Raw genomic sequence first — 16,147 nt, 5'->3', positions numbered from 1 at the left:
TAGACCAATATTTTTGGCCCATTTTAGCACACATTATTTGATATAGCCATCTTCCATGTGCAGTTTTAGTAGCAGGGTGTAGATTTTTGGATAGTTGTTCAAATACACCATCAATATCAAACGGACATACACATAGGATTTGAGGAAATAAAGACCAATTTTGATAAAATATTACAAATAAGAAATAAACTATCCAAAATCTACACCCTGCTACTAAAATTGCACATGGAAGATGGCTATATCAAATAATGTATGCTAAAATGGGCCAGAAATATTGGCCAAACTATTTTGCCACTTTCCCATTAATTAGCTTTGCATGCAAGCCAAATTTTAAATCTGCTCCTTCAAGAACTATGAGGCTTTGATTATTAAGATGAATCCATTCTTTTAACCAATTCAATACAGTTGCTTCTCAAATTAGTTTTAAGTTTGGGAGGGCAAGTCCTCCTCTTTGTTTAGCATCTTGTAAATTTTTAATCTTTATTCTAGTTTTTTCCCTCCCAAAATAAATCTTGTAAGTTTAGCATTCCAGTTCTTATATTCTTTTTCCTTAATATCAATTGGGACATTTTGGAACAAGAAGCATTGTTTGGGTAAGATCTTCATTTTTATTGTAGCTATCCATCCTAAAAGAGAGATCTCCAGATTTATTTATTTATTTACAGCATTTATATTCCGCCCTTCTCACCCCAAAGGGGACTCAGGGCGGATCACATTACACATATAGGCAAACATTCAATGCCTTTTAACATAGAACAAAGACAAAACAAACATAGGCTCCGAGCGGGCCTCGAACTCATGACCTTCTGGTCAGAGTGATCCATTGCAGCTGGTTGCAGCTGGCTTACTCTCCTGCCTGCGCCACAGCCCGGGCTGTGTTATAAATTCATCCATTTTTTTCAAATCTTTTAAAATTTAATTCCAGATTTTTATTGTTATTTTAAATAAATTCTTATTATTCATTGTTATGTTTATTCCTAAATATTTGCTTGAGGTGTTGTTTCAATTCCTGTTTTCTGTCTTAGTTCTTTATCTTTTTTATTTAGCTTTGCTGCTAATATTTTTGTTTTGTGTAATTTGATTGAAGATCCAGGAACTAGCCCAAATTGGTTAACCTGATATATCAGTTTAGGAAATTCCTTCAGTGTTGAAGGAAATTCCTTCAACATTAGAATAATGTCATCTGCAAATAAATTTATTTTGTATTTTTGGCTTTTCACTTTTATTCCTGTTAGAGCTTCATCTTGGTGTAATTTCCTTGCTAAGATTTCTATAGCGAATATAAATAATAGGGGTGAGAGAGGACACCTCTGTCTCGCACCTCTCTTTATTGGAAAGCTTTCAGTTATGTCTTCATTGATTTTGATTTTAGCTTTTTGTTTTGTGCTTATTGCTTGCACTCTGTTGACAATGTTTTCTCCATATCTTAAATCCTTTAGTAGTTCCATAATGAAATTCCAATTTCGTCTATTAAAGGCCTTTTCAGCATCCAATACTGAAAGTACACCCGTTTTTAAATTTTGTATTTTGAATATGTCCAATTACATTTAAGATTATCCTTGTATTGTCTTTAATTTGCTTTACAGGTAGGAAGCCTGCTTGATCAGATTTACTCCAATTGCTCAATGTTGTTTTCAATCTGTTTGCCAATATTGATGTACATATCTAATAATCTATATAAAACAATGATATAAGCTGGTAATTTTGAACCAATTCTTTGTCTTGATTTTCTTTAGGGATGAAGATAATGCTGGCCCCTTTCCATGTCTCTGGTATTTGATTTGTTTCCAGTACAGAATTTGTGTTTTTTTTTTGTAATATCAGTGTTATTTTATCTTTTATCATCTTGTAGTATGTCACTCTGTAGCCATCTGGGTCTGGAAATGTATCTATTTTAAAATTCTGAATAGCCCCACCAATTTCCTATATTGTAATTGATCCATTCAATTGTTCTTGATCCATTTCAGAGAGAATGGTAACTTTTGATTTTTTTATGTACAACAAAAGTTGCCCTTTATCCGTTTAAAGCATTTAAAATGAGAGCAGAATATACTGATCAGATTGTTATACAGTGTAAGGAGGATGAGGACATCTGATGTATAAACCAAAGATTAAGTTACATTTGGTTATAAGTTGGTCATCCCCACTTTTTCTATTGGTAATTGTATATTTACAATTTTACTTGGACTCAACGTATACTGTATGTTGTGTTTATATTGCCTGTTTTGATAAAGCCAATTGGCTGATAAATAAAATAATTTCAATTTCAATTTTTATGTATTCTATTACTGCTTCTGTTGGGTTCTCCTAATTTTTGTAAGGATGGTTTTTATTTCATCAAATGAAGTTGCTGTTTGGCTATCAAGAGACAACAATTGTTTCATGATTTCTCCAGTTTCTGCCCAAGACTCAAGTTTATATTTTTATTAGATTCCTTAAATACCATCATAACTAAGTTAAGACGTTGGATTATAAATAGACACATTCCCTGTCATGGATGAAATATGACCTTTCCAAGTTAAATGTTAGGAGTCTGAAGTAAAAAAAATGTTGCTATAGTTATAAAGAAAATCACAATTTATTAAACCATTTTGTGAGCTTCCGTTTAGAATGACTGGGGAGGGGTAGCCCACTATATATGACTCTTTTGAAGCCTTTCTGTGCAGAGAATATCTTTTAAGAATGGCCTTTTTTGCATTGCATGGTATGGGGTGAATTATACTGCCATATATTTATAGCAAAGAAATGTGATTGGAATCAAAGATGCCTTGGAAAACCTTTGATGTCAAATGGAGTTTTGGTTAATCTGAGATTTGGTTAAGCTGTAAGGCACATGACTTACCTGCATAACCCTTTAGTAACAACAGACTAGCTCTGCAAATCCATTCCAATTTCCTTTGTTCTGCTGCTCTTCCTTTTTTCACCCAAATGTTGGTTCCATCGTCAACAATGGCCTGAATTCAGGTGTCAGTTCCAGCTAGATGAGACTCATTGAACCAATTGAGATTTACACAAGTGTTGGCACAACATTCAGCAATTGATTCAATGGGTCTACTCTAGTTGGAATGAACAACTGATTTAGGCCATTGCTTCTTTTAAACCTTGCAATAGAACAGTGCAAAATACCATGTTTGATATTCACATTATGCTTTCCGAATTGTGAAAGATACTGAACATGGGATTCATAGACCTACTTTCAGCATAATAAATTAGTACCCTAAATTCAGTTGCTACTTACAGTTAGAGTAGATCCATGAAATCAGTGCTAAATCACAGATCAAAATTTGTGCAAACCCCACAGAGTTAAGGAGTTTACTCTAATTCTGACTAGCATGTGAATTTAGTCTTAGATATCAACAGTTTTCAAATTGGTGCAGTAACAGACAAGAGAGATAAAAAAAGACATGATAACCAACTTCTTTGGAAAAAAACCCTGAATTTCAAACATAGTCTGTCTTCTGTTCAGCATAGGATAATGCTAGCTTCTTCCCTTCTGTCGCTTGATCTGCCAGCAATAACCTTTATATTCAACGCGGCGGTAGAGGGTGATGGATTTAATAGTAGGTCTAAATAGATGCACTGAATTTTAATGTATTTTCTTATGGAAGTGCTTTAAAGTAAACGTATAATTTTGTATTTGTAATTTGCTGAGTTTTAGTAGATAAGAAATTAACGAGGTTGCCATAAATTGATAGGTAACTTGAAGGCAACATACATATATTTGGTAAAATAAATCACTATGAAATCAAGGTATAATGGTTTGAATATTGGAGGAGGACTCTGGGAAACCAGGGTTCAAATTCCTGCTTGTCTATGGAAACCCAATGGGTGACCTCAGACAAATCCTCCCTTTCTCAGAGGAAGGCAACAGCAAACTTCCTTATCTATATCTGCTTTAATTTTTATAAAGCCCCCTTGAGTTCCAGTTCTACATAAAGTTATAATGTGAATGAAATAGGCAGATGCAAAGAATTCTCTGAAATGTCCCTTTTGTCATGTTTGTTACTTAACAGTTATGTATCCTGTCTCCTGGACTCCATTTAAAAAATAAATAAATAAAAATTTGGTATAGTGAAAGAAAATGTTATACTCTTCAGGTTTTATCATACTGGAACAACTAGCAATTGATGATTTTGAAAACTGTAACATTTTCTTATTGGAGAATTCCTGGAACATTGCATTTGGTTTGAAAGCTTGTGCTTTAGTAGGCTTTTTAAAGGCTGCTCTTTGTTGCCTTTCTGACCATGTTTATAAACCACATTGACATTTATACAAAAAAGTATTTTGTATTTTGAAGGAAAAAATATGTTCCCCATTTGTTCTGTTTCAACTTTCTCAGGGAACAGAGGAAAAGGAAGAATGATATTTTGCTGTTATAAAAGATAAAAGCAGCAAGAGGAAAGATCACAGCCTGCTAAGAACAATTGCTTCTGGTAATAGGTAATGTTTCCAGTATATGCCGCCACGGAGGGGTTTCAAGCAGTTCAAGCTGCTATCCTCTCCGAGGAATTTCCATGCATGCATAATATTTGTCCTCAATTAGAACCAAGATAAAAGGAAGCCAAGAGTTCAAAGAACTATTATTCCCACCATTTTGGCACTAAAGTATAAAAAGAGTTTCCAATTTATTTAATAGGCAGATTTAGATTATGGTGACACAGGAAAATGTGGGTTATCACGTTATTAAGTGGATTTTGCTATTTTAATTTATGTGATAGATGAAGCATTGAAAATTACCATCCTGTTAAAAATGAAGGGAAGAATTAAGAACTAGGATGGAAGGTAACCTCTCAACCTCAGGATGACATGGTACTTTTCAGGGGTGCCTCTCAAAAATGCAGCCCCTCCTGCTCATCTTTCCATGTGAACAAAGCCTGCTTGTGCCAGGAGGTGGCAGCAGCGCAAAGCAAGAAGTGCAGCTCTCCTGTTCCGAGGAGACAAGAATCTGCAATGTAGCAGTGCCACAATGGCAGACCTATCCCATAAGGGAATGTGTAGAAGATGAGCTCAAAGGAGCCAGAACATTTCTATGTAGAGATTCTCGGTATATCCACATGTGTGGATTTGTAATTACAGCTCACTGTAATACCAGTCTGCCCTGACAACTGTATTAATTTGGCAGGGAGAGTGCCAATTAATCCTCTGTGGCCCTACTTTATGAGGAGCTATTAAAATGTCCCAGTTTCCCCCCTGCTTTGTACATAAATAAATAATATCAATTGTTTTGCATGCATCTCAGCAAGAGATGGGCAAAAGCAAAGGACTGCATCAAACCCTAGCTTGAATAACCTCTATCCTCTTGACCACATTCTGAAGTTGCTTGGTCCCTATTAGTCCCAATTTTCATTTATAAAATTTTGAGAGTACTCCATTAAATTGTGGAGTTGATTTGGACAAATGGCCCACATCAGCCTTCCTGTTTGTCAGTTGTGGTCATCTTTAAAGTAAAAGGTGGCAAGGAGATCCCCTTCATTGTCTGTTCTGTCACTCTCTCCTGTCTTGTCACCCCAGCCTTGTGTTCTAGTGGTATCAGAGGCGGTTCAACCACCAGGCCAACTAGGAAGTTGCCTGTGGTGCCATCTTGTTGGGGGCGCCATTGCGTCAACTCCTGTGTCCTGCAGCCTGCCTCCTCCCTCCGCAAGGAAGGAGCCGAGGTCGCCGCTTTGAGGCCTGGTGAGGCCTTCCTGGTGAGGCCTTCCCCTTCCACCCAGCGCTCCAGCTGGGTCTCCCGGTGCCCGCGCTGGGCCCGCCTTTGGGGCCGTCAGAGATTGTGAGGTGAGTGGGGTTAATATATCTGTAGAAGGTCCAGGGTGGGAGAAAGAACTCTAATTAGTCACCTTGATTAGCATTTAATGGCCCTGTGGCTTCAAGGCCTGTCTTCTTCTTGCCTAGGAGAATCTTTTTTTGGGAGGTGTTAGCTGTCCCTGATTGTTTACTGTCTGGATTTCTCCTGTTTTCAGAGTGTTGTTCTTTATTTATTGTCCTGATTTTAGAGTTTTTTTTAATACCGGGGGCTATCTGGGTTATCTAAGTCCACACTGCGCTATATCCCTGTTCAATGTTTGGTGCTAAATTCGCAAATATAGTAATTCCTACATAACATTACCATATATTGAACAGCTTTTACTGTTGATTTGTTGTAAAACATGATTTTTTGGTGCTTAATTTGTAAAATCTTAATGTAATTTGATGTTTAATAGGCTTTTCCTTAATCTTTCCTTATTATCCAACATTTTCACTTATCCAATGCTTTTATTTTTCAGTGATTGGTTTGGGGGGGGGAGGCCAAAATTCTGTTCGCCTACACTTAAAAAATACCTAGGGCCGGCTCTGAGTGGTATTATTTATCTTTGTGGAGTCTTGTGCCAGCAGGACTGCTGACTTGAAGTTTGGGTTGTTGACCTGAAGGTTGCCAGTTCAAATCCTGGCAGAGCGTGGATGACTTCCCTCTGTCAACTCCAGCTTCCCATGCAGGGACATGAGAGAAGCCTCCCACAAGGATGGAAAAAAACCATCAAACATCTGGGCGTCCCCTGGGTAACGTCCTTGCAGACAGCGAATTATCTTACACCAGAAGTGACTTGCAGTTTCTCAATTCGTTCCTGACATGATGTAAAAAAAAAATCTTGGTTGCAGTCATAGGGATTTTTTGAAATAGTCAATCTTACCTGACTCTGACAATCTTAGGGTGAGGTGCATAAACAGGCAAATGAAATAATCATGCTTTTGCAGGCTTCTAGTGAACTCCTGCAGCACTTTGTTAAGAATTGAGTAACCCAGAAAGGAGGAATAAAACAGGCAAAAAAGAAACAAGCCTCAAAATATACCCTAAAATAACAGAGAGCTCAAATAAAGAAGTAAATTGCTCAAGACTTCTTTGGTGAATGCTGTCCTTAGGGGAATAAGAATTCAGCTTATTGAGCTGCTCTGACCTCAAGGAATTTGAGGGATATTATTTAAAGTTTTAAAAAGCAGGGCATTTTCTGTTTCTTCTCAATACAGTTTTGAAATGTGTCCCTCCTCCTATATTTATATTTGATATAATTCTTGTTTTCCTTGTTAGAAGGAAAAACCTATAAAAAGCAGATGGCAGCCTTTTTAAAGGTAGCAAGATATAAACTATTACTATTTTACAGATTGTCCACAGAATATTCTCTCTTCTGGCAATTCTTCAGTTTGACATCAACATCCAAATAAAAAAAAAAATCATACCCACCATGGATACCAAGATTTCATGAATGCTGAAATCCCACTATATACAATTGTGTAGTAAAATGGTGTCCATAAAATGGCAAAATAAAGGTTTGGATTTTGGAGGGAAGGAAGAATATTTTTAAGCCATGATTGGTAGAGTCCATGGCTACAGAGGCTGATTCTACAATCTGCATTGTCATGAAATCTGTTTGGGAGAGGCTCATTTGAAGTTGAAATGCACAGGGAGGGCCAGCCTGAGGGAAGCATCATGCTTAGCTTGAAGGCAAAGGCATTCATTCAGATTATTAAACTAAATATATGATGCACTTCCCTTCATGCAATATGAAACTGGCTTCTTAAATGATGTCATGCTAAGATTGCCACTGTCTCCCAACTCAACTAAAAAAAGCTGCATGAGTAACATAAATCATGTTGCTGCATATGAAGCAATGTGGCATGTGGACACATCACAGGGAGAATTTCCTTAGCAAAGACAGACCTTGAATTGGCAGATTTTCTAAAAAAGGAGAGCAAGCTGAACATCAGAGGAGCAGAAATTGAGCTGGCTTTTTATTTTGATACCACTGAATCTCAACTTCCATTGTAATGTATTCACACACACTTGGGGCTGCTTTGCCCTTTGCACAGTGGGCAGATTTAAAGTGTAGTATCCACTGTGATTATTGATATGCAGCATAATATCTGAAGGAAAGGTGTGTGCGTTTGCAAAAACATGAAAATGTGCCAAGTGGCATCATTTTGGCTGTGGCTCCCCCAGGCACTTGTTCGTTACATCATACAATATGCATACCCTCCCTTTCTATATTACAGTGTTAATCTTATAGACCTAGGCATGGCATGCTAGAATCATGCCTGCCAAAGAATATGATCCCCAATAACAATTCCTGATCCGGTTGGCCTTGTGCTGCAGCCCAGACATTTCAGCTGTGCTCTGCAACATTGTGTTGACTTGTGTATTGCTTACCTTGTGGTGCCGCCTTCTCCTTCTGAACCTGAGGAGCTCTTTGTGCTGCCGGGACACAAAGTTGACAGCGGCATACTCCAGAAGAGCCGAGAACACGAACAGCAAGCACACAGCCATCCAGATATCAATGGCCTTAACATAGGACACCTGAGGGAGGAAAGAGAGTGAAATGAGATCCTGAACTCATGCCCTAGGCAAGCAGGATTAACAAAGTCCATTTTAAATTGTCACCCTTGTGTGGTTATAGTGCAACATTTCATCCTTGAGAAAGTGGCAAACTACCACAACATCTAATTTGTTTTAGCTTTCTACAGATTAATATCCATTAATTCAACGTCTATTATAAATTACTATCAATATGTGTAACTGGAATTGTTGGGTAGGACTGAAATATCAGCTGTACTGTATCCCCCAGATGGGACACAGAGCTGCAGTGAGCCCTGTAATTGAGCAGGAAGACATACAAAGCATCCACCAGGACTCTGCATTTCTTGCAGTCCAACCTCTCAGAGCACTGATAGAGAGATAAAGTGCATTTCAAGCACCAGTATTTTATATAACTTCAAAGTAACACAGACAAAGACACATGAGCAATGTGTAATACATACATAAATCTGCTTACTGTGCAAAGGACAAAATAGACTTCCTTATCTAAGGTCTATGTGACCAGGACAGAATGTAGTCAGAGCTTGCTTTTTTGTTTAAGAGGATATCCCTAGAGTTTGGCACTGTATATAACCATAACTTTTGGTTGTTGTCCCTAGGCACATCATATTGCAGTTATAGCATTTCTAGCATAGCACAAGTGAGAGCTCAGCAAACAACACAGGCCACGGGGAGATGTCAATGAATGTCAAAATAAAGTTTATCAGATGCACTAAAACAGACCAGCATACAGTTCAATCTTTAATTATTATGTTTCACCAACAAAACAACCACATATCTACAGTCTCCCTTGTACAGATGATTATACATTCTTCAAGGCAGAGGCCTGGTCGGTATTCATATAGATGGATGACACTATAAAAATACCCAATCGTGGGCCAGATAGTCATTCAGAGATTCAGGAACTGGAGACAAACATTTAATGTATGAGAATTACAGTTTTAAAGAAAAAAAATATTGGTGAATCTTGCTGACCTCTAGAAAATTCAAATCTATTTACACTGGGATTTACAAATGGTTTCCTAGCAAGCTTGCAAAGCTCAGAGTTGTTCAGTTTTGCTGACCTTGTGCATGCCCCCTTAAAGCAACTTGGATTCAAGTGGCATGCAGACTGTTACTCCCTCAGTTGGCCTGCTGAATGACTCAGTCACTGTAAAAGACTTCATTAAATGTTAAGATGATTAACCTAAAGCCCACAACACAAATTTGTGTGTAACGAAAACCTAGGGGATATTTTTTATTTCAGAATAGAAAAATAAGATGGTGTCTTGTATTGATTTGGACCAGAGAAGTACCAAAGTTGGGGGTGCTTAACCTGGACCCCACTCATCTCTTCCTTGTGCCAAAGCACCTTCCCTGCAGAGTCCCAAATGGATGTCTAGCAGAGTGAAAGTGAATTAATTGAATTTACTCTGAGATCAGAGGGGGTTAGAAATAGTCCAATAGGATTAAAATAAATGTTCTTTTCAAACCCTATGCGCCTGTGAGGATGGATTCAAGGAAAGAAACTGCAGAATGGGAAAGGTCTGATCCACCTTGACTCCCATTCATGGAAGTAAGATTGGATACAAATTGAATGGATGAATAAATGATAAACAAATCCACCAATCTCCACTCCTCACCTCACCCTCAAACCAGATTATTTCCCCAGACAAATGACAAATATAATTTTATACATGTATTTGCATAAAATAGTTAGCTAGACCTAGAGAGCTATATGAACACAGATCAGTTAAAGAGGAATAAATCTAGGAATGATTGCTGCTTAGTTATTATTATGGCACTATTGCCACAATCATAACTTCTTCACCAATTCACTTTATTGGGAGAAGGAGGTTCATATTGTTGGTGATGGGAGCATAGGGAAATGATATTTACATCATTGGAAGGAGGAGTCTGATGAGTGATAGAGAACACTAACCACAATCTATTTCTGAAGGACTTTTATCTTTGAACTCACTTGTGCTTACTTTGATTAACTATTGTTAATATTAATTATACAAGTTCTTTTTTTTTTTTTAAAAAAAAAGCAGAGATCACCGACACATTTATTCTGTCCATCTGGAGCAGGATGATGGCAGCAATAAGTTGCAGAAAGAACTGGCATCTTAATTATACAAGTTCTGATTAAACTTGTCTTTCTTTTTTCAAAGTGTTCTGAAGTTTTGGCAATTGATTGAGGTTCAATAACACTTAAGGAAGGAAAGGAAATGGTATGATAAAAGTTTGATAGCAATCACATGTACTAAGCAATGTGTCTCTTTGTGTGTATATAAGTATGGTAGCTAATGCATTGTATATTTATGAAGTAATTGCACTTCATCAATCAGTTCATAAAATATAATTATTTTGAGGCCAAGAAAAATATGTCAATTTAATTTGAGTAGAAAGGAGTTTTAATAAATAACCAAGACACATTTTAAATCTATTTGCTTGTTCTCTATCTCTTTAGATATTGTTAAAAGTAAATCACTTTAATCATGTAACCAATCTTCTACCTAAAACCATATTTATTTGCTTTGCCAATTCTTGTATTTATCAAAACATAAACAGAAAGTTAGGAGGTTTCACAAGAAACAACAGAAGAAAGACATACAATGGCTTAATGTAGTCTTTGTGATTGATTAACAGCACCTTTACATTAGGTTGGAGCATTTTCCTTGGTAAGGATATGAGCTTGAGAAAATGTATTTCATAGATTGAAATCGTCAGAAGCTGAAGAAATTTCAAAACGGTCATCTGCCTGGTCTGTTTTCATGCTGATACATTTGCTACAAATTAGTTCCAAGAACATTACATGCTATGTATAATGAGCCAATATGATCTTATCACAATTACAAGTTTTGGCTGTAATATTTAGGTTACTATATAGAATTTTTCATAATTTTGTCCATATAGAAAATATGGACAAAACATCAAAAATATGCTATATATATATTTGATGTTGAGATCATGGCTCTTTTAATTATCTTGATTGGCTCTTCTTCTCTCTGTTGTCAAAATATTAGCCAGTTCTTGGTGGTTCTTGGGAGCCACACCTTCAAAGAAACCTTACCAAAGACCTAGATAAAATACAGACATTATAAGTATTTAAAACACTGGTTTAATCCTTCCCTTTGTGTTTTCCCTTATTGTTGGTGATTTCAACGAGCACCATGGAAGTCTTCTCATTTGGCCTCATTGAGTTACACTGGGGTTTTCTGAGAAAAACCTCCACATTTGGAAGCATGCAAGAGATTTCTAGAAACAAAACATTTGGTAGCAGCATGGTGGAATAAAAGTTGAAAAGGCCTACAATCACACACTCAGTTGCTGTGAAGAAAGGGAAATCCTTTGGTTATATATGTTGGAACGAGGGAGTTGGAAGTGCCAGGAACAACGGGCTGAATGTAGCCAGTACATATCTTGAGAGATATTGCTGTACACATCACTGCAAGACTATACTGTGAGATTTTATACCAATTTAGATTACTAGTCTCTTTAACAAAGGATTGTCTGCTTTGGCTGGCAGCAGCCGCTTTTCATATTTTGGGAAGCATTTTTCCCATAAGCTTCTAACCAACCTTTAAACTGTAGATGCTGGAAAGTGAAATCATAAAATCATAGAGTTGGAAACATAGAGTTGTCCAACCCCCTGCCAGGAAGCAGGAAAATTGCATTCAAAGCACCCCCAACAGATGGCCATTCTGAAGCATTATGCATGCAAAACAAAAATTTTATCATCAGAACTTGAAAAAGGTTATATTTTTTGATTGGTCATGCTGGTTGGCAGATTCTGGGAACTATAGACCAAAAAAACATCTGAATATTTCTAAACTCTACCTATTGCTGAGCTCTCAGGGGGAGTTCTCTATTTCCTGTTTTCTACAAAGTAAAGCACATTACCTTGGGCAAAGATGCTCGGGAACCAGAGCTTTGTGTGGTCATAGTAAGCACAGTAGTGATGCCCAGGCCAACTCGGGCAGGTGCAGCATCCATGTTGATCCAGAAGGAGATCCAGGATAGAATTACAATCAGCAAGCTGGGGATGTACATCTGGATCAGGTAGTAGCCCATCTGTCGCTCCAGGTGGAAACGGGCTTCTATACAGGTGAACATACCTAGGAATTACAAGAGATCCAATGAGAAAAGGTTAGTTTAAAGGGGGCCTGTTAGGAGCAAATAGAATTCCTGGTGGAATGAAGGACTTAAAAACATGTCCACTGCATGATTACCATTTCCTTCTTCACACACATTGTATGATGGACAAAGATGTATATCAGCATTAAATGGAAATGTGACCAATACAACTGAGAAGAAGAGAAAAATAAAACCAAGGAGCAGTAATACTATGTCTTTCATTTTACGTTCTCTTCCAGACTCTTTGATGTGTTGTAGTAATATCACTAGCATGTGTGTGCATGAGCTTCAGGTCACCTGTTGACTTATGGTGACTCCATGATTAGGCAAGAAACACATAGTTTTGCTAGTTCCTTTCCCCAAAAGATAACCTACAGCATCTCCTATCCAAAGTACTAGCCAGAACTGATCCTGCATAGCTTCCAAGTTCAGATGGGATCTGGTGATTCTTAGGGTATTATCATTTTTATGGTTTATGAAACAGGATTTGTTTCTTTTTACCACTAGAGAGAAATACTCCATAACTAGAATTGTCATAGGTTCACAAAATCATAAAGTTGGAAGGAGGCTTATGGGCCACCTACTTCAACTCCCTGATTGTGTAGCAGCCTTTTCCTGAAGACATCCGTAGAAGAAGACCACATCATCTCTCTAGTCAATTTATTCTATTGCTGAACCACTCTCACTATCAAGGAGTTAAATTTAAATGTTCAATCAAAATCTATAGTACTGTAACTTCAAACCATTTGACTTGGCTCTACTCTGTGGAGCAGAAGAGAACAGGCCTGCCTGCTTCTTTGTGACAACCCTTGAGGTATTTAAAAAGTGTCACTCCTTGGTCATCTTGATCAAAGATGATGAATATATTATAAGAGCATTACAAAATAAATGGCAGAAAGAAGGCCAACTCATAAGACAAATAATAGAAGAACTAATGAAATGAGTTAAGAAAATTAAAATGGAGAAGTATAAAGAATTGGAAAAAAAACTTATATGGAAATGGTATAGAACACCAGCCCAATTATCAAATATGGGAATGCAAATAAGCTCAACATGCTGGCATTGTGGAACAAATAAAGGATGGTACACCCACATGGGGTGGGACTGCCCAAAGACAATAATTTTCTGGCAAAAGATAGTAAAGAAAATTGAGAAATTATTTAAAACATCAATTCAAATAAATGTGTGCTTTATGTTAATGGGAATACTTGGGAACAATAAGATCTGTGTAAAAAAAATAAAACAAGGTTTATTTAGACCAATGATTTTAGCAGGCAAGGCAGGAATAGTAGGAGGATGGAAAGATGAAAAAAATGGAATATGGAAAACTGGAATAATTATCTATTTGATCAAGTCCAATCAGACATTATAGCACATATAACTCGAGATGATTATAGCACATATAACTTGAGATGATGTGCTGGAAGACAAAATAGAAGAAATTAAAGAGAAATGCTGTCTACATGGAACAGTGGTGAAGTCAACAGAAATATTATATCAAGACTAAGAAAATTGTGTTCACAGTTACAGATAACAACAACAGCAACAGCAACAGCAATAGCAGCAACAACAACTTTATTTTTATACCCTACCTCCATCTCCCCGAAGGGACTCGGGGAGGCTAACATGGGACCAAGCCCAAGCAATCACAATAAAACACGATAAAATACATAGGTAACACAAAATGAAACAAAATAAAACACATTTATCCACAATGGCATAATAAAATATAGATATAGAGGAAAATGTTGATAGGGCTATGGGGTGGGGGTGGAGGGCGGGAAAAAAGAGAGAGAAAAGTCAAAAAATTAATAACTTTGTAAAAGAGATGAATAGATAATATTGAAATATTCCACTATATATAAAGTGTTTATGCAATAGCTATCTATTATCTCGTACTTAATAAAAATACTTTAAAAAACAACTCTTCTGTCATCTCTTCATCAGATGAACCCTTTATTATTTCTAGTAACAAAGGCTTGGCATGTGTCTTTCATTACTGACCTGTATTGTATTCTTTAGTACAATCACGCAAATCTTTCTCTTCTTTCAGAATGAACTGAGGCAAGGTTAACCCTTCAGCAATCTGCACAGCATTCGCTTTCTGCCATTTAAATATCAGATCATTCATTGTATATCCAACTGTGGAGAGACCAAGAAAACAGACAAAACATTTGAAGACTAACTGGGACTTTTAGTAAATGTCAATAACTTGGTTGACATGGTAAAGAATAGTACCCATTGGCAGATAGATTTTGTTTAATAGCAGCAAGAAGGTGGGATTGGCCACCCATAAAATGAATGTCGTTCCTGTAAAGAGAGCTTGAAGTCTGCCCAAGATGTTGAGAGAAACATGCAGAAATGACCAAAATGTTTTCTCCTCCACAGATATAAGATGCTATAGGATGACATCCTGCATTTCCTGGTCACCATAACTGGCAGTCAGTGATATGCAGCAGGAAAGGGAAAATGTGGAAGATCATGATCTAAGTTCTTTCAAACAGTGAGGGATACAAATAACCAAATGCATGCCAACAACTTAGGGGAAAAAGCACATTTATTACATTGTCCCCTTTGACCTTTAAATGGATCAGACAAGAATAAAATACAGAGGATGAGAGCTAATGATTTAGTGGAAATTGTGTCCCACATTCTTCACTGGGAAAGGGATTCCACCCCTTCCCCCATAATTTCACAGTAGTCTCTAAGGACTATCTGAGCTAAATTTAAGCTGGACTGCTTGAACAACTGTCAGTGAGTGTGATCAGAGAAGCATGAAAAGTTGCACATGACACACAGTCTGTCCCGATGCTTCATCTCTCCCTACTGTCCCCCAGTTTCTTTTTCATAATTGGAGGATTTGGCAAAGAGCTGAACAGATGATGTGGTCTGTGCGTATCTACAGAATGGAAGCTATTTTTATACTTGGAAGCCTTCCGGACTCACAGCTTTCCAACTGCATGATACATGTCTGGACATCCATGGGGAAGTTCTTCAGGTCCATAGGGCAAGCCAGTGTCAAGGTAATCCTGTGAAGTGAAACAAATCAGTGAAACAATTGTGGTATTTCTAGCGGACATGACAACTGCATATTTAAGCCATCATGATATAAAACAGCTGATTTTAAAGTAGATATAACTGATTTCAATGTTTAATGTTTTAATGTTTAATGTTTTTAATGTTTTAATTATTTTATGAACCGGTATGGAATGCTTGCCGTATATATGTTGTGCTTCGCCCTAAGTTCCCTTCGGGGTGAGAAGGGTGGAATATAAATGTTTTAAATAAATAAATAAATAATGTTACTACTTCATGGTTATATGTTCAGCCTTGGTCCTATGGACAAGGGAGACAGAAAAGGCATAACTCCTGTTGGAAGTACACTATGAATCCCTTATCCGTAGATTCAATATATCTACAGTTTCACTTGCCCACACTCCAAAAAATTATCCTGCACTCCAAAATTGTTTATAGCTCTTCCTAGATCCTCCAATTTGATAGTATGGTATGCTTCTGGCCCAAGAATAGTCAAAATATAGGCTTCACTTTATTGACGGTTTCAGATATGCAATGCATGTGTGTGTCCTAGAATGTATTCGCTGTGGATACGGTGTTCATATTGTAGGCTATTTTCCCAATATCACCTTTAGCATCATCACCATTTAACTGTTGTTCTTCTTTTGT

The 16,147-nt window shown here is 37.1% G+C and overlaps 1 protein-coding gene across 3 annotated transcripts in view; it reads right to left on the bottom strand.

The window, feature by feature from the left end:
• Positions 1-16,147, bottom strand: part of glra1 (glycine receptor alpha 1) — a 114,154-nt gene that overhangs the window by 20,744 nt on the left and 77,263 nt on the right. For all 3 annotated transcript variants that reach the window (XM_016995732.2, XM_008116333.3, XM_062970265.1), the window contains 4 exons: positions 15,410-15,492; positions 14,468-14,605; positions 12,230-12,444; positions 8,180-8,326 (listed from right to left, as the gene is read on the bottom strand). In XM_016995732.2, coding sequence (XP_016851221.1) covers positions 8,180-8,326; positions 12,230-12,444; positions 14,468-14,605; positions 15,410-15,492 — 583 coding nt within the window. The remainder of the gene's footprint in view (positions 1-8,179; positions 8,327-12,229; positions 12,445-14,467; positions 14,606-15,409; positions 15,493-16,147) is intronic.

This window comes from Anolis carolinensis, chromosome 2, assembly GCF_035594765.1.
Source record: "Anolis carolinensis isolate JA03-04 chromosome 2, rAnoCar3.1.pri, whole genome shotgun sequence".
Lineage (NCBI taxonomy): Eukaryota > Metazoa > Chordata > Lepidosauria > Squamata > Dactyloidae > Anolis > Anolis carolinensis.
This window is presented reverse-complemented; position numbering and strand designations above follow the sequence as displayed.